This window comes from Electrona antarctica (genome assembly GCF_951216825.1).
Source record: "Electrona antarctica genome assembly, chromosome: 2".
Lineage (NCBI taxonomy): Eukaryota > Metazoa > Chordata > Actinopteri > Myctophiformes > Myctophidae > Electrona > Electrona antarctica.
In genome coordinates this window covers 32,627,362-32,647,361 of record NC_136807.1, presented here as the reverse complement: position 1 = coordinate 32,647,361, position 20,000 = coordinate 32,627,362, and the positions used below count along the sequence as shown (strand labels likewise).

At 46.4% G+C, this 20,000-nt stretch overlaps 1 protein-coding gene across 1 annotated transcript in view; it reads right to left on the bottom strand.

Moving 5' to 3' along the window:
• camta1a (calmodulin binding transcription activator 1a) overlaps window positions 1-20,000 on the bottom strand; it is a gene marked incomplete at its 5' end in the record, with an annotated part of 199,574 nt that overhangs the window by 74,870 nt on the left and 104,704 nt on the right. The window contains 2 exons of the mRNA XM_079515023.1: window positions 10,226-10,337; window positions 10,486-10,603. Coding sequence (XP_079371149.1) covers window positions 10,226-10,337; window positions 10,486-10,603 — 230 coding nt within the window. The remainder of the gene's footprint in view (window positions 1-10,225; window positions 10,338-10,485; window positions 10,604-20,000) is intronic.

Below are 20,000 nucleotides of genomic sequence, written 5' to 3'. Positions count from 1 at the left end.
GCTGCTGCATTTCTGAACAGGAGCTCGGACTGATGTTTGTCCAGCTGCAAGACCACGTCCAACCTGGACACTATCAGGCTGTGCACGGTGCACAGTGCACAGTGCACTGTGCACGGTGCACGGTGCACGGTGCACAGCGCAGTGGTGGAACGTAACTAAGTAGATTTACTTAAGTACTGTATTTAAGTACAAGTTTGAGGTATTTGTACCTTACTTGAGTATTTCCAATTTCCAGTACTTTTACTTCTACTCCACTACATCTCAGATCCAAATGTTTTACTTTTACTCCACAACATTTATTTGAAAACTTTTACTTACTATAGTTACTTTGGAAATTTTGATTATTATTACAAAAGTATTTACATTTTGGCCATTTGAAAATAGCAGATCTACAAGCTCACAATTCGTGGCATTGTGAGCTTGCAGATGGTCTATTTAAAAAAATATTGTACTTCTGCATAATGAATACTTTCTACTTTTGGTACTTTAAGTACATTTTGACGCCAATACTTTTGTACTTTTACTCAAGTACAATTAGAATTCCGGGCTTATAATAATTGTAACGGAGTAGTTCTACATTGCAGTATTGATACTCTTTACTTAAGGAGGAATTGTGAGTACAACAATATAGATAACAACATTTGAAAAAAACAACCGTGGAGGATAACGGGAATACGGCGAGCTGCGTGTGCAGAAAGACGGAGGCCCATCATGCATGCATGAACACATGAACACACACACACACACACACACACACACACACACACACACACACACACACACACACACACACACACACACACACACACACACACACACACACACACACACACACACACACACACACACACACACACACACACACACACACACACACACACACACACACACACCAAACACTGCCACAGGACTGCTGTGTCAAACTTGGTGAGGGGCTCATTATTATGACTGGGCTGGAGCAACCCCAGAGCTCTCTCTGGAGACGAACACATGCACACACACGCACGCATGCATGCACGCACGCACGCACGCACGCACAAACACACACAGGCAAACACTCACACAAGCACTAAGCATGCATGCCCACACACACGCGTGCGCAGATGAATACGCGCCCAGACACACACACACACATGCACACACACACATACATGCACACACACACACACACACACACACACACACACACACACACACACACACACACACACACACACACGCACGCACGCACGCACGCACATACATACATACAAATGGGTAATCAAACACCTGCCCCTGGGGAAAAAAGAATAACTCAAACGGTTTCCTAGCAACCGGCCGTGTGTATTGGGTCTGCATGAGAAATGAAAAATAAAGACACGGGAGTGTGCATTTGTGTGCACGTGGTGAGAGAGAGAGCGAGAGCGTGAGAGAGAGAGAGAGAGATAGAGAGAGAGAGAGAGGGCGAGCGAGTGAGCGAGCGATAAACAGTGCATATTAGAAGGAGATAGAGAGGGTTTATAGGGTGAAGTATTGAGTGGCTGCAGATAAGGGGTCGTGAGTTGGATATGAAAAGGTAATGAAGAGAGAGAGAGAGAGAGAGAGAGAGAGAGACAGAGAGAGAGAGAGAGAGAGAGAGAGAGAGAGAGACAGAGAGACAGAGAGAGAGAGAGTGAAACGGTGCCATCACAATACTGCCAATCTGATCATTGACATGCATGTGGCACAACCCCGGCCGCCCAGCAGGGGCACTGTTGTCTGCATGGCGGGGAAATCCTCACTGTGTGAGAGTTTAAAAATGGATGGAAATGGATCTGTTAGCTGGCAAAAAAAAAGAGAGAGAGAGCGAGAGAGAGAGAGAGAGAGATTTTACTCCATCACAAGCTATGTAAAATATGTAGTGTCACAGCGGGGGAAGGGATGATGATGGTTGCATAGTGTTCAGAATGCACTCAGACACTGCCATGTATCACATCAACATGGACAAGAAAACAAGGGGGCTTCCAAAACCGTGCAATCACGAATGAGTAGTGGTTTGTGAAATTGCTGCAGACACACGCGCACGCGCACATGCACACGCGCGCGCGCACACACACACACACACACACACACACACACACACACACACACACACACACACACACACACACACACACACACACACACACACACACACACACACACACACACACACACACTGTTGCCACAGTGCTGTAAGCATACGCGGCTTACTGTGTTTATAAGGGAAACATTGTATATGCTGCCTTTAAAATGATTCAACTCAAAGACAGAAACCGCATTTCCTCTTGTTTATCTCGCCGGGTTTCCGAGGAGAGGAAACCCAGCGTGTAATGGTGTTTCGTGTATGTTTCTGGAAGATATACTAGAAGAACTCGCGACATGTCCGTGCATGTGAGTGTACACGCGCACACATGCACGCACGCAGCGTCTCCAAAACGGCGCATGCAGGCGGTTTGAGGAGGAGAGCACTATCTCCTGCGAGCAGCTGCCACGGAGAAAGTCTCCCAAAACAAGCACTGGGGCCCTGACAGAGACAGAGAGAGAGCGCAGCCTTCTGTGGCGTAATAGGAAATTAATTGAGACCATCAATATGTTATTAATCATTAAAGTACAGGTGCTGATGTGGCACTTTGGCTCTATAGTTCCACTGTTGGCGACAACTTGCGCACACATTCAAAGTTTTGACCCGCTGTTTGGCGAGAAGGGAAACGGGTGGAGAGAAAAGGAGAAAGGGAGTAATGGCCTATTCATACTCCAGTTTGAGGCGATATAGCTTATCACCCGGTATGGTTTTCTAAAGGTTAGAAAACTACATTATATGTGACATCTCTCTGTTTTGTACTGTCCGACAAGTCCTTTTACTCTGGGCTATAGCTATCATCACCTCGTTCACTGTTGGTCTAAGTTGGGTGCATGGGCGGTCCCCGTGGTTTTGGGGTGCATGGGCGGTCCCCTTGGTTTTGGGGTGCATGGGCGGTCCCCGTGGTTTTGGGGTGCATGGGCGGTCCCCGTGGTTTTGGGGTGCAAGGGCGGTCCCCGTGGTTTTGGGGTGCATGGGCGGTCCCCGTGGTTTTGGGGTGCATGGGCGGTCCCCGTGGTTTTGGGGTGCATGGGCGGTCCCTGTGGTTTTGGGGTGCATGGGCGGTCCCCGTGGTTTTGGGGTGCATGGGCGGTCCCCGTGGTTTTGGGGTGCATGGGCGGTCCCCGTGGTTTTGGGGTGCATGGGCGGTCCCCTTGGTTTTGGGGTGCATGGGCGGTCCCTGTGGTTTTGGGGTGCATGGGCGGTCCCCGTGGTTTTGGGGTGCATGGGCGGTCCCTGTGGTTTTGCGGTGCATGGGCGGTCCCCGTGGTTTTGGGGTGCATGGGCGGTCCCCGTGGTTTTGGGGTGCATGGGCGGTCCCCGTGGGTATACGGGGCCGGTCTCACATCTGACACAGAGGGAGGCGGCTTCAATGCTTATAAGGATCACCGTGAGTATGATGGCCTCGACGCATTATCACCATTTTAGGATACTCTATCACAGTGGTTCTTAACCAGTGGTCCGGGGCCCACCAGTGGTCCTTGAGGAGGTTCCAGGTGGTCCCCAGCTATAAGTGATGGAGATTCAGTATCCAAAATCCTTATAGGTCTTTAACCCGGGTCCATTTGGTTTCATTTTACGCTCTCAAGAGTTAAATTATTGTTAAACATCCGCATTACACAATTTGCAAGAAGTCTACACAATAGAGACTGTAGAAGAATTGTTATTTTGATCAATGTTTGCCTCTTATCTCTCCTAATGGTACCAACATCAATACAGTATGGAACTGTGGACAAAATCTTATCGAACGACAACAAAATATTCATGGTTTTGGGTGTGAGAGGCTAAATCTCATCAAATGCAGAATACATTATAGGCCTTGATAGAAAAAGGGTTGAAAACCACTGCTCTATCACCTAAAAAGGTGACAACTTATCACCTAAAACTGGAGTGTGTACTGTATGAGACGGGAGGGGTGAAAGGTGAAAGTAGCGAGAGTGAAAGAAAATGGAAGGCAGGAAAGGATCAGAATGTGTCCTCTTACCGTATACCTTTCTTTTTCCCCTCCCATACTTTTTTCCCAAGGTCACTCTCGCTTTACCAGACGCACGTGCTCACCTCTGATGCCGTGCTAAACACGTCGGGGACGGATATTGAATTGGAGTGGTTATATTCTGAGAGGGCCGTTCAAATCAAAAAGGCGTCGCGGGCGCAAAGAAAGGCAGGCGAAAATTATTCCTCATCATCTCCACTGGGAGCCGTGTTTCTTAAAACACCTAATCCCTTGGCGGGACAGAGCCAAACAGAGTGCCGCCGTTAATCAGCCAGAGCAGAGCCAAATTGCGCCGACCACATTAAGCTGTTAAGCACACCACGCCGCCAAACTGTTGAAGGTGTCTGACTGAGATGAACGCATGCTTCTCCTTATGAATAATACATCACACACACACACACACACACACACACACACACACACACACACACACACACACACACACACACACACACACACACACACACACACACACACACACACACACACACACAGAGACAGATGTGCACACACGCTGGCATGCAACCCCACGCACGTGCGTCCTCTCTCCCCTTGTCTTCCGTGTCTTGCTGAGACGGCTAGTCCGCCACGGCAGGATGTGACGCACGCCTCGCGGTGGGGGACAGGATGTTGAAGGTGAACCCGCCACGGCACCACGCGGTCATGGCGGGTGGGAGTTCCGGTACCGTGCTGGTTCTATGCACACGGCACCACGCGGTCATGGCGGGTGGGAGTTCCGGTACCGTGCTGGTTCTATGCAAAACAGAACAACTCTTCCTATACTTCCGGGACCCTTCCCTACTTCCTTCACAGGTGTTACTGATGATACTAATGAAAGCTCTGTTCCATTCTGGTCAGAGAAACAGAGCAAGGTGCTGCTATTGTGGATGTTGGCTCACTGGAAGCACTCTGCTACACCAGTGGGTCTAAGTGTCCTTGAGAGGATATCAAAAGGCCCCATGCGGGTGTGTAACTCTGAGAGTGTACACATGGAACCAAATGGACCCGTATATAAGGTTCCGCATGCAGGTTCCATTTGTACACTCTCAGTGTCATGGGGGTCCTGAAATTAAACACACGCCAGTGTTTGTGTAGCGCAGGAATGGAGGTGCCGGCGAGCGACCTCTGGAAAGACTTCAAGGGCGAAGCGGAGTCAGAGAGAGATAGAAACACCATCCATAGTAGGAGATTATCTGATACAGAAGATAATCTTTGATTACACAATTACACAATGATGTGCATGTTTTTTTTTTATTATGTTATTTAGCATACACAATACTAATAGAATCCATTGGAAAATCTCTTTTATCAATTATTTGTTTTTTAACCATATACTTTGATTTTAGATTCATTGCAAACAGACCACTAGGGGGCGAGCCCAACTCGTTTGCGATGGCTTTTGAAAACCATAGCTAACATGCCAGAAATCTAAAACTTGTCACCAAGTGCACGATCTTGTTGATTTTGGACGAATTGGGACCCAGCTATTATGAATTGGGGTGGGTTTTGGGGGCTTTAGAAGAGATTAATTGGGGTGGGTTTGGGGGGGCTTTAGAAGAGATGAATTGGGGTGGGTTTGGGGGGCTTTAGAAGAGATGAATTGGGGTGGGTTTGGGGGGGGCTTTAGAAGAGATGAATTGGGGTGGGTTTGGGGGGGGCTTTAGAAGAGATGAATTGGGGTGGGTTTGGGGGGGGGGCTTTAGAAGAGATTAATTGGGTGGGGATGGGGGGCTTTAGAAGAGATAAATTGGGGTGGGTTTGGGGGGGGCTTTAGAAGAGATGAATTGGGTGGTGATGGGGGGCTTTAGAAGAGATGAATTGGGGTGGGTTTGGGGGGGGGGCTTTAGAAGAGATGAATTGGGTGGGGATGGGGGGCTTTAGAAGAGATGAATTGGGGTGGGTTTGGGGGGGCTTTAGAAGAGATGAATTGGGGTGGGTTTTGGGGGCTTTAGAAGAGATTAATTGGGGTGGGTTTGGGGGGGCTTTAGAAGAGATGAATTGGGGTGGGTTTGGGGGGCTTTAGAAGAGATGAATTGGGGTGGGTTTGGGGGGGGCTTTAGAAGAGATGAATTGGGGTGGGTTTGGGGGGGGCTTTAGAAGAGATGAATTGGGGTGGGTTTGGGGGGGGGGGGCTTTAGAAGAGATTAATTGGGTGGGGATGGGGGGCTTTAGAAGAGATCAATTGGGGTGGGTTTGGGGGGGGCTTTAGAAGAGATGAATTGGGTGGTGATGGGGGGCTTTAGAAGAGATGAATTGGGGTGGGTTTGGGGGGGGGGCTTTAGAAGAGATGAATTGGGTGGGGATGGGGGGCTTTAGAAGAGATGAATTGGGTGGGTTTTGGGGGGGCTTTATAGAAGAGATGGAGATTGATCAGGATGGGAAGGCAAATCAGATCACCAAAGCCCCGAGTCAGCTGAAAAGCAGAGCAGACGAGGAGACGAGGAGAGGGAAGGAGAAGTAGAAGAGAAGGAGAGCAAAGGGAGAAAATGCATTAACACAGGTCTGGCCCTGGGAGAGACCAGAGTAATGACTACTTCCTCCACGCACACGCACGCACGCACGCACGCACGCACGCACGCACGCACGCACGCACGCACGCACGCACGCACGCACGCACGCACGCACGCACGCACGCACGCACGCACGCACGCACGCACGCACGCACACGCACACACACACACACACACACACCATTAAGATTCATGCGGTTTGCGCACAAATGTTTGTGTGTGTGTGTATGTGTGTTTGATGTGTTGTCTAACTGCTGCCTTGCAGTTAGACTACCAGCTCTTGACTTTTGACCCTGTGTGCATGCGTGCGTGCGTGCGTGCGTGCGTGCGTGCGTGCGTGCGTGCGTGCGTGCGTGCGTGCGTGCGTGCGTGCGTGTGATGGGCATATAGGGAGGTTCTGGCCCTGCTCTGGGACGTGACTGATAAACACGTTCTTCCAGGCTGTTTCCGCTGGTATGCGTTTGGAATTCATCGCCTTGGCTTATAGAATAAGCCGGCGGGCTTCTGCGGAGACACGAGGGGGGCAACACGTAAATTAAATGCCTGTTCTTTTTGTGCCAAAAGAAAGAAGGAAAAATTCTAACGTGGACACATAATACATGCACATATGAATATTAGTCTTCATGTAGGCATACATGGGGCGTTCTGTCTGAGACCCCCCCCCCCCAATTCCCACCAGCAACGTCACCAGAAAACATCACCTCTGATTTACAAAGTCCAAGAGTGATGTCATCAAACGCAACGTTGTTCAAAGGCCGGAGTGTGTGTGTGTGTGTGTGTGTGTGTGTGTGTGTGTGTGTGTGTGTGTGCATATGTGTGTGTGTGTGTGTGTGTGTGTGTGTGTGTGTGTGTGTGTGTGTGTGTGTGTGTGTGTGTGTGTGTGTGCACATGTGTGCGTGTGTGCGTTTGGTGTGCGTGGGGTGGCCTCTTTTGATGTGTGTCCCGCGGCGGGCATCAGCCAGCTTGCAGGAGAGGAGCAGAGCAGAACGCGGGGGCCACTGGAGAGAAGAGCCCTCTCTCGTGCGCACGTGTGTGTGTGTGTGTGTGTGTGTGTGTGTGTGTGTGTGTGTGTGTGTGTGTGCGTGCGTGCGTGCGTGCGTGCGTGCGTGCGTGCGTGCGTGCGTGCGTGCGTGCGTGCGTGCGTGCGTGCGTGCGTGCGTGCGTGCGTGCGTGCGTGCGTGCGGAGAGAAGGGGGGTCTTCATCTAAGCCATGCTGTCCATGACTGCCTCTGATCAATACCGAGTCCTGTAATCACTGTGGAAGGTATGTATTTCACTGCACAAATATACTGTACATGTACTGTAGGAAAGAATGTTTGAATCTGAAATACAGTGGTGGAAAGTAACTATAAGTAACACAGTACTGTACTTAGGTAGCCTACAATTGAGGTATATTGTACTTTACTTGAGTATTTCTATTTACTTTTAGTCCTCTACATTTGAAAACTAGTTACTAGTTACTAGTTACGGTACTTTGCAGATTTTGATTATTTAATATAGTGGTTAATATGGTGGTTAATATGTGTTTTTGACAAAACACATATTAACCACCAGCCATTCGAAAATAGCCGATCTTACAAGCTCACATTGCGTCGCGATGCAATACATTGTGAGCTTGTAGATCGGATATTTTCAAAATATTTGTATACATTCTCCATAATTTGTACTAAAGGGGAGAGAGATGGGGGGGAGGACACACAGCAAAGTTTGTCGGGATCGGGACTCAAACCTGCGACACGCTGTGGCTTAGCAGCCAAGGTGCCTGGACCGCTGAGCCACGGCCCAGGCCTCTTTTGGTACATTTTGATGGCAATACTTTTGTATTCAATTACATTTTGAATCCATAACCTTTGCTACTACCACGCTAAGCATCACTAGGATCTTTATTGCGCTTACATTCTTTATTAAACAGTATGCACATCCAATACTGTGTGTGTGTTATTACGTGCACACATTATGTCAGCGTTTGCAAGACTATACGATAGGTGTGAAAAGGGAGCCAGCTTGTGTCTGTGCAAATGTGCGAACAAGCTTATGCAAGGCTGTTAAATTGTGTGTGTGTGTGTGTGTGTGTGTGTGTGTGTGTGTGTGTGTGTGTGTGTGTGTGTGTGTGTGTGTGTGTGTGTGTGTGTGTGTGTGTGTGTGCAAACAGATAAGAGGAATATCCTTGAAAAAGCAAGAGCAACATAAAACCCCAGCGAATTATGGGCAGCGTGCATAAACTTGAATAATAACACATCCCCTCATACGGAGGCTTCAGTCCTGTTATCTAATTGGCCGTGTGCTGTTTTCTCCCTCTAATAAACTAATGAATGTGGCGAGGTTCAGGCCTGCAAGTCATATAGGCAGCAATAAGTAGTGCTGCCTTAAACCCCCCCCCCCCCCCCCGAACTGCATCAGAATGCCTGAATAATTTGCAGGAGAAATAATGATGGGGCAAAGAAGAGCAGGCATCAATCGTGGAACGCCGACACAGCCCTCGCTGCATGCATGGAAGCCAAGGCTCCATTAGGTATTGTCTTCTGGGGCCTACAGGCTAATTTGTTTGCATCAATAATACATACAAAGGATTCATCTAACATGCAAATGAGCGTTCATTTACTGGTCCGAGAGCCAGGGAGGACGGGAAGCAGCCAGGGATGTGTGTGTTGGGGGGATAGAGGGTGGTGAAAGGCTAAACAGCTGACCAGGCCATGCCACCCGGGACACCATCTGGGGCCAGATTTAAGCTGAGACACTGGTTCCCATCCACCAGGAAGTCATTCATCGGGACTGCTCGGTACTGACGCCTCCCCCCCTCCCCACCCACCGCTGGCCAGTGTTTATGTAGGGCAGGAATGGAATGGGCCGAGGTGCCGGTGAGCGAACTCTGGAATGAGTTCAAGGGCGAATCGGAGAGAGTAAAAGAGAGAGAGGGAGAGAGAAAGAGAGAGAGACAGAGAGAGAGAGAGAGAGAGAGAGAGAGAGAGAGAGAGAGAGAGAGAGAGAGAGAGAGAGAGAGAGAGAGAAACACCACCCAATCCACCCATAGTCGTAGCAGATTGCCTGATACAGCACATAATCTCTGAATACACAATAATACAATGAGGAGTTTGTTGTGTTTGTTGGGTTTGTTGTGTGAGCAAATTCTGATTCTTCAGTAGTCGTTTGAATAACACAACATTTAGTCCTAGGCTTCACTCAGACCTTCACAACAGATTGTTGTATAGCTGATGCATGAGACTTGTTTACTGATGCAAGCTCGCAATTCATTTCCAATGGGAGTCACATGGTTTGACACAACATTTTTGTTGTATGAGGGGGAGGGGGGCAGTCGAAACACAGCCGAAAGCCGTACAACAAAAATGTTGTGTCAAACCATGTGACTTCCATTGGAAATGCATTGGGGCGGCCATGACACTTACCCTTTGTTTACATCTACCATGCAACATTGTTGTATGCTAGATGTATAGGTGTGAGTGAGGCCATAGTACTTTAGTCATTGTTTAGTCTTTTGTCTAGTCTTAAATATCAAAATAGCTAATTCTGCTTTAGTCTTATAGTCTTTTGAACACACCAGTTAGTTTTGTCCTTTTTAGTCATCCGAAATGATTTAGTCGTAGTTGACTAAATGTCAATATATTTTGTCTTTTAGTCACTTACTGGGACCTCGTGACCTTTGTGGAACTTTGTGCCACATTGCCGCCCCCGGGGCATTGCCGGCAGCCCGGGCGACTCAGCGTTGAACACATCCACAGAATGGGAGGAAAAAATACTGAAAAACAAAGCGACGCCAAGAGAAAGACAGAACAAGAGACAAACGATAGAAAAGAGTCAGAGAGAGAGGAAGAAAAAAAGAAAGATAGAGGGAGAGTGGGAGAGAGATGGGCAGGGAGGAGACTGAGAGGAGGATGGCGATGAACATATGCTGCATCTCCGTGCCAAGCCCCGTCGGCAGCAGCAGCCAGCGAGCGCCGTCCATGTACACCGATACACCACCACGCCACTGCTGCTGCCTCTGCCTCTCCAACACCACACCACCTGCAACGGGAGAGATGGGAACTCCCCGATCCCAGCACCGCCTGCACGGGGCTGCCTGGCCTGACACGCCGTGCTCACACCCACACACACACGCGCGTGCGCGCGTGCGCGCGCGCACATACACACGCACACGCACACGCACACACACACACGTACAGACAGAAACGTACAGACAGACACGTACAAACACACAGAAACTCATACAGACGTGCACAGCAGTGGAGAGGCGTTCAAAGCATTTTGGCAAAAAAACTAAATACAGAAAATGCCTATTTCTCGTGACCCGCCTGATGCGATGTGGAGCCGCATAATGAACCATGATGCCTTCAGACTGATTTGTATATTCCCCTTCGAGGCTAATTTACATGATTAATTATCGCATTAATTACTTTAATTAATCAACTATTTCTTGAGGAAAAAAACGCAACCACTCGTGCCATTGATCAAAACCCAGGGTAAAACGCTGCAGCGTCTCCCAAAAAAACAATGTCTTTGTGTGCCTCCCGTAGGCGGTCACGCCGACCCACAAGGTCGTGTCGCGACCCCTGGGGGCGGACGGGCGGATATAGCGGGTTTGCGGACCACCTCTGCAGAATGTGTGTTTGCAGGTGATAGTTGATAAATAGATCACAGAGGAGTGGGTGAAACAACACCAACGAAGCCACACGAGGAACAAATGGAGCGTTAGGGGACACGAATGTTGCAGCAAGATAAGAGGAGCAAGAAAGGAAAGAGAAAAGAAGTGCATAGGAAAAAAAATGCATGTGTATAGATAACATAATACTGCTCTGTTTAGAGGTGAGAGGAGGAGAGCTCTGAGCTGCTCGGCTAAGCATGAAAGTATGCTGTGTGTGTGTGTGTGTGTGTGTGTGTGTGTGTGTGTGTGTGTGTGTGTGTGTGTGTGTGTGTGTGTGTGTGCGAGTGCGTGCGTGCGTGCGTGCGTGCGTGCGTGCGTGCGTGCGTGCGTGCGTGCGTGCGTGCGTGCGTGCGTGCGTGCGTGCGTGTGTGTGTGCGTGCGTGCGTGCGTGCGTGCGTGTTCAGAGCTACAGTACAATTGTTTTGCGACCTCTCTCCCGAGTTCTGAGAAGTCGGACATGCACGTGATGGTGTGCACGTGAGGCACAAGGTATCACCAGCTCGAACACTTACTCAACCTCGACTCCTATAGTGTATAGTATATAATTCCTTGGCGGGTGTTCCCCAGTTGTATACTTGGTTATCTCCTTTTTCTCCCCTCGAAACCTGATTTCTTTGTGCTTTATCGGCTATTTTTGCTGAATGTTCACCTATTATGACATGCCCAGGAAGAGGATGCCGGGGTTCATGTGGTTAAGAAGTGGTGCTGAGAGAGTTCTATTGCGTTCTTTTTGTCTCACTTCAGTTGTTCTTTCTACAAAGTTATAGAACAAATAACAACATAATAATACAGTAAGATACATGAACAAATAACTCGGAAGTAAGCCGAGATGACCCAAGGCCGTTTCTGTTTGTTTGTCCAACCACAATCACCCCAATAACATTGAAGTTGCATCTGGCTCTGACCCTGCATGGTCTCTGAGCATCAATATCTAAAATAATCTTCGTTTTTAAGACCATTTTGCCTTTAAATCTTGGACACTCATAAATTCAAATTCAATCACAATTTTCTGAAACTATGTACACTTTGCTGTAATACCCTTTTGTGCCCATTGTTTGAATATTGGATCATATCCCCCAGGCTATTAATGTCTATAGCCTGAATGCTACACTCATGTCTCAAAGCCCCTATGACTATTTTGTCTGTACCTCCCTTGCTTTCCATGGAGATTCATAATCATAATCTGAGCTACAGTACGTAAAATATCCCCATAAGATTTGGCAAATCCATTTTCTCTTACTTTTAAGTGAAGTTTCACAATTTGTATTTGTGTCTATTTGCATCTTATCCCATTGCATACTTTTGTTTTGGGGACAATTAATTGGGAGAGATCATCTCATCTAAAATCATCTTTAAAAGACTCTTAACCGACCTCACACTAGAGGAAGGCGTATGCACCTGCTTTTTGTAATATTTGGTTATAAGGTTTTGTTTCTGTGTGTATGTGTTTGTGTTATTATATCTTTTGTACCTTGTGTCCATGTCATGTATGTAAAGTCATTGCTGTAAATGTTCTTTTTTGTATACAGGGCGCCATTGAAAAAGAGACCCTGGTCTCAATTGGATTCCCCTGAAATAAAGGTTTCAAAAAATGTCTTATTTGTTGGGGTGGAGAATAATTAAATTAACTCGTATTTTTGTTAAATTCACATTTATGTTTCAATTGGTTCATTATCTTTTGGAAACATAAAGCTGTTTTTTCAAGTAAAATCATCTAGATATAAATGCACCACGTCTCTCTGTGTGTAGGCTACATACGTCTATAATCCACGTAACTCGAGAACCGTTTGTTTCACCGACTTCAAATTCGACACACACGTTCCACACCACCACAGGGAGTGCAGTGCATGCCCGGACCCACGGTTGTCCAGAACCGCCACAAAAGGCCTCTGCCCAGGCTCTGGACAGGGCCCCTGCCCAGGCTCCATATGGAGCTGGCCTGTTCTGACATTGTTCTGCATAGCCTCCATATTTGGGCATGCCTGACAAAGAACTCCATCTATGGGCATAAAAGGGACACAGACATAATAACTGGGTGGGGCATGCATTTTCCAACTTGCATCGTTCCAAGTAGGCCGCCAGGGCCCAACGGGCACCGCTCTAGTCTACATGCCTATATGTTATTGATGCCCTGCGGGTCATCACTCTTTCTTATTGCTTAACAATAATTGCGACCATATATGGTCGCCTTTCCGTCACGCCTCATGACACGCTCCATATATGGCCGTCTCCATACAGTATATGAAAATCACGACACTGACCTCATCAAACCCTGGATATAGCCATACATGGAGAAGACTGGATCATCACCTAGATCTGCATGGAGTTGGCCAGCAACTCTACATCTGACCTCAGACTTCAAACCCTTAGATCTCCATATATGGAGCTGACCTGTTCTGACATTCAATATGTTGACCCTCCCCCACCCGTACTTCCTCTTCGATGTCTCCCTTTTGACTGATACCTGTCCATTCAAACTCTAGACGGACCCGCCCCAAAGTTATTAGTTATTATTAGCCCGGCAGCCTGCGAAAACTTGAGTTCTCAACAGGCCTGAAAATTAAGGCCCGGCCCTACCTGGGCCCTCATCAAACCCTGTACACTCAAGACACTGCCCCCGCTGCCACCCTTAGATCTCCATATATGGAGCTGACCTGTTCTGACATTCCATAATGTTGATTTGACCTCATAAACCCACGCTCCATATATGGCCAGACCTCATCAAACCCTGTACACTCAAGCCACCGCCCCCGCCCCCGCTGCCACCCTTAGATCTCCATATATAGAGCTGACCTGTTCTGACATTCCATGTTGATCTGACCTCATCAAACCCTGTACATGCTCCATATATGGCCAGTACAGAATTCCTTTTATATGTTGATCTGACCTCCCATTCCAAAGCGCCCCAGCGCTCGTCCTAGGCTGCTGTCACCCAGGCGGATGCGTGCACGCCCTCAGGGCGTGTTACTGGTAATAATAACTTCAGCAGACAAAGTAAAGAGAGTACAGTAGGATAAAGCAAACACTTGAACTTTCATTCAACTGAATCTTATTAGACAGGTTTCCATTTATCTTAATCCTTGCTGTTGGCACATGATAGATCATTTTAATTCACCAAATTGCATTTTCATCTAACCCAAATCTCTTACTTCATATAAAAACTATCAATCAGCACTTGTCTGCATCCAAACGAACTACAACTAATCGTCATGTGCTCTCTAATAAATTCAGGGTAATCTTCAATGATCAGGTCTGCTAAAAAGTCTCACATATTCTGTAGTGTAAATGATTGAGAAACATAGCTTGTAGCGTGTTTAAAAGTACCATTCTGTATCTCACCAACAAGTTGCAGGGTGAATGAGTTAAGAAAACGTGTTATTGTGTCCATCAGCTGACGGGTGTTTGTAATAGAGTTTCTCTTAAAACGTTCTTTCTACTGTATCTCATCTGGCTCGCTTATTAGCAGTTAGCACTATTACAGGTTCCACATCCCATTATCAGTCTTCTACACACCTTTTTGCCAGGTGAAGCCTGGCCTATTTTCTCTCGGGTTGGCTTTGAGGACCTAGTCATGATTGGCTGCCCAGAGTCTGAACTCTGAACCCATACTCTGAAACGCCGCCTAAGCCAATGGGAGTGCCTCCTAAGCCCTGAAAGGCTGCAACACGGAAGTGTTAACCCAGACTCTGCAACGCTGCAGTATAACTCTACAGCAGGCTAATGTTATGTGATTGAACCAACTGTGTTACTGTGATTGAACCAACAATAGCATCGGAAACGAACGCAAACAACGGACGCAAAGTCACAGACGCGAAGTCACAGAGAAACATACACGTTACAAAAATAATAACAAAAAATAATAGGGAAAACAAATAAAGAAAAGAAAAAAACGGGACAGATGCACATTCTTGTTTAATCTCTTTCCAAATGTTCCACATTTGCCTTATTAGACCCACATGATCTATTGTCAAGCTGATCACACTGTAATCCGGTACATCTGCCACCTTAATGTTATACTATGACCCCGTGGATGTTCACCAGTACTAATTAACAAGCAGTGAATTCTAGAGTAGACAGAATGAGGTGCTTAAAAAGTCCCTTTCTAGAGCGTGAAGTTCTCTCCAAACTTCAATTAGTCCCCTTTCCTGCACTGATGCATGAATAAACTTGGTCAGATGTTTTTTTGCTGAGGCTGTTGTATCAAAATGATGATTCACAGCCACATAAAAGTCCACTCCATATATTAAACTACTCTCAATCTCTGAGGCAATGTCAAAGAGTTTAATAATAATAATAATAAATAAATTGGTATGGGGGGGGGGGGGGGGGGGGCATACAATATGTACATTGTTGAGTGTTATCACTTTGTTTACAAGCTTATCTTTAATGAATACAACTACAGCAGTGTTCTATACATACTTTCCCCCTTTGTCTTGAACTTATTTATGGAATTCAAATGAGACGGCAGTGATAAGGACAGCAACAGCATCTCCTGCATGGCTAGGTTTTTATTTATTTATCATTTTGTTGCTGTGGGGCAGATACCTCTTATCTCTGTATTTTAACTTTTTGAGGTTTTTTTTTGTAAATTAACGCAATACTTGATCATATAGGCCTACTACAGAGTCACACACAGGTATCAAACGTATAGCAGATCCACAAGCTTGTAGATCTGCTTAGCGTTGCTATTTTTGGACATATGAGATGTCCACCCGACAAAGACAATTTCCCCCCTTGAAACCAAGATGCTGCATCTCAAGGGGGCTTAGCCTCTAGTTAAATTTCAATATAAATTATATAAACAAAAGCAATGCATTTTAATTTCCCATGCTCTTGTTGAGGCAGATGGCTTTCATGCAAGAATAACACTTGAAGCTTTTCTTGCTTTCCAACCTTGCTCCTCTTACATGCATTATTCATCCCATTTCCATTAAGTGATCTACCAATTTTATGTTGTTGTGGCATTTGAATTTTAAACCTCCGGACAACATAAAACTACAATGGCCTGAACATCTGGACAATGAGTGCTAAATCAGGGACTCCCAAACATTTCCATCAAGAACATAGTGATATAGCTATATAGGTCACTTCACTAGAACATAGTGATATAGGTCACTTCACTAGAACATAGTGATATAGCTATATAGGTCACTTCACTAGAACATAGTGATATAGGTCACTTCACTAGAACATAGTGATATAGCTAGGTCACTTCACTAGAACATAGTGATATAGGTCACTTCACTAGAACATAGTGATATAGCTCTAGGTCACTTCACTAGAACATAGTGATATAGGTCACTTCACTAGAACATAGTGATATAGATCACTTCACTAGAACATAGTGATATAGCTAGGTCACTTCACTAGAACATAGTGATATGGGTCACTTCACTAGAACATAGTGATATAGGCCACTTCCCTAGAACATAGTGATATAGCTAGGTCACTTCACTAGAACATAGTGATATAGGTCACTTCACTAGAACATAGTGATATAGGTCACTTCACTAGAACATAGTGATATAGGCCACTTCACTAGAACATAGTGATATAGGTCACTTCACTAGAACATAGTGATATAGGTCACTTCACTAGAACATAGTGATATAGGTCACTTCACTAGAACATAGTGATATAGCTCTATGTCACTTCACTAGAACATAGTGATATAGGTCACTTCACTAGAACATAGTGATATAGGTCACTTCACTAGAACATAGTGATATAGCTAGGTCACTTCACTAGAACATAGTGATATAGGTCACTTCACTAGAACATAGTGATATAGCTCTAGGTCACTTCACTAGAACATAGTGATATAGCTATAGGTCACTTCACTAGAACATAGTGATATAGGTCACTTCACTAGAACATAGTGATATAGGTCACTTCACTAGAACATAGTGATATAGGTCACTTCACTAGAACATATAGCTCTAGGCCACTTCACTAGAACATAGTGATATAGCTAGGTCACTTCCACTTCACTAGAACATAGTGATATAGCTAGGTCACTTCACTAGAACATAGTGATATAGCTAGGTCACTTCACTAGAACATAGTGATATAGGTCACTTCACTAGAACATAGTGATATAGGTCACTTCACTAGAACATAGTGATATAGGTCACTTCACTAGAACATAGTGATATAGGTCACTTCACTAGAACATAGTGATATAGGTCACTTCACTAGAACATAGTGATATAGGCCACTTCACTAGAACATAGTGATATAGGTCACTTCACTAGAACATAGTGATATAGGCCACTTCACTAGAACATAGTGATATAGGTCACTTCACTAGAACATAGTGATATAGGTCACTTCACTAGAACATAGTGATATAGGTCACTTCACTAGAACATATAGCTCTAGGCCACTTCACTAGAACATAGTGATATAGGTCACTTCACTAGAACATAGTGATATAGGTCACTTCACTAGAACATAATAATAGTGATATAGCTAGGTCACTTCACTACCAGTTTGTCCAAGTAAACCCAAAAGTTAACTTGTGCGAAGTGAGTGGCGCCATTTTGATGTATGATGATGAGAACGTCATCAGCCAATCAAAGTCATCGATTATGCGTGCTCATACAGACGGACAGACAGACAGACAGACACACAAAGCTGTGAATTGGAGCAGCAACGCCGCTCAATAATATGACCTTCAAAGTCCAATGAAATGCAGCATCCCATCCTCATCATGTTGCAGTACACCAAATAAAGACAATTCCTACAAATATTTAGAGCGTTTATATTGATTTAGATGCTTGTTTTCCATTTCAGTTTAAAAACTACAGCAGATTAAAAACATGGCAGGCTAGCAAGCAACACAGCTGCAGCTAATGAAATCCACAGCGTTGGTTCAGACACAAGCAAAAACAAACACACACACACACCAACCTACACACATTCAGAGGGGAACACAGACGTGTGCATGCACAAAACACATGGAAAAACACACCCACGCAGTGATGGGCAAATGGAAAAAGAACGCGTGTGCAGTCTGTGCACATATTGTAGCATAATGTGTAACACACACACACACACACACACACACACACACACACACACACACACACACACACACACACACACACACACACACACACACACACACACACACACACACACACACACACACACACACACACACAATAACAAATGCATGTACAGCACTGAAATCAAATTCAGGGTTCATGTTGCAATCCGAGCCAGGAAAACCTCTCAACTGTCTAGTCGTCTCCATCTGCACTCCTTTTCCATGCGGACGAATGGGGTCAGTATCGTCACGCACGCACGCACGCACGCACGCACGCACGCACGCACGCACGCACGCACGCACGCACGCACGCACGCACGCACGCACGCACGCACGCACGCACGCACGCACACACACACACACACACACACACACACACACACACACACACACACACACACACACACACACACACACACACACACACACACACACACACACACACACACACTCACTCTCTCTCTCTCTCTCTCTCTCTCTCTGAGTGAATGGATGCTGAGTACTGGTGCATATCTACACAGGGATGGCAAGGGCACCACGGAGAGAAAATCAATAGCATATCTCTGCACTATAAGCACAATCCCTTGGAAAGCAGCTGGAGTTTGCACGTTGGCCCATAAACTGGACAGCTTCATCTGGCCCGCCTCCCCCGGTGTGTCACTGCATGCTTACGCCACTGCTGGAAAGTAACCAAGTGCATTTACAGTACTCAACTATTGTACTTAAGCACAGTTTTAAGGTACTTTTACTTTACCAGAGTATTTCCAATTTTCAGTACTTCACTTCTACTGCACTACATCTCAGAGGCAAATATTGTACTTAGACGTATCTATGTGATCGCGATGCGTTGTGAGTGACTCGTGAGCTTGTACTGTACGTATAGATTTGTGAAATGGGACATTCTGCAGACAGACGGACGGACGCACAGACAGACAGACAGACAGACAGACAGACAGACAGACAGACAGACAGAGGGACAAATAGTGTTGGAATGAGAACAAGAGGAAGGGTCAGGCTCCACAAACATACAAATGCACACTCATGCACGCGTACACACACAAACACATGCGCACACACACACACACACGCACGCACTGCACACTCATGCACGTGCGCGTACACGCACACACACACAGACATGGGCCCTTGAAATACCTGCTCTAAAAATAGCAGGCGGGAAGCGGGGCTGAGGCTATTATTATTGCACACACGTCCCGACTAGACCCACCAAGGAAAGGAAAGAGACTAATGATTTTCCTGGTGCAAGCAATTAAAAAACTATTTGTCACCTGCCAGGCTGCGTATGACGTTAGGGGCCTTGGCAGAGGACCACAGAGCTACTCACATGAAGACACACACACACACACACACACACACACACACACACACACAGTCACACACACACACACACACACACACACACACACACACACACACACAACACACACACACACACACACACACACACACACACACACACACACACACACACACAATTCAGGTTCAAGACAGAAGAAGGCATGAGAGGATGGAGGAAGAGAGAGCGAGAGAGAGAGAAAGAGAGAGAGAGAGAGGGGGCAGTGTTTGGTGAGCTGCTGATTGCCATGCTGATTCATCTGGACAGGTTAATACCAACACCAGACGACACGACAGACGACACGACAGACGACACGACCGACCGACCGACAGACCGACCAACCGACCGACCG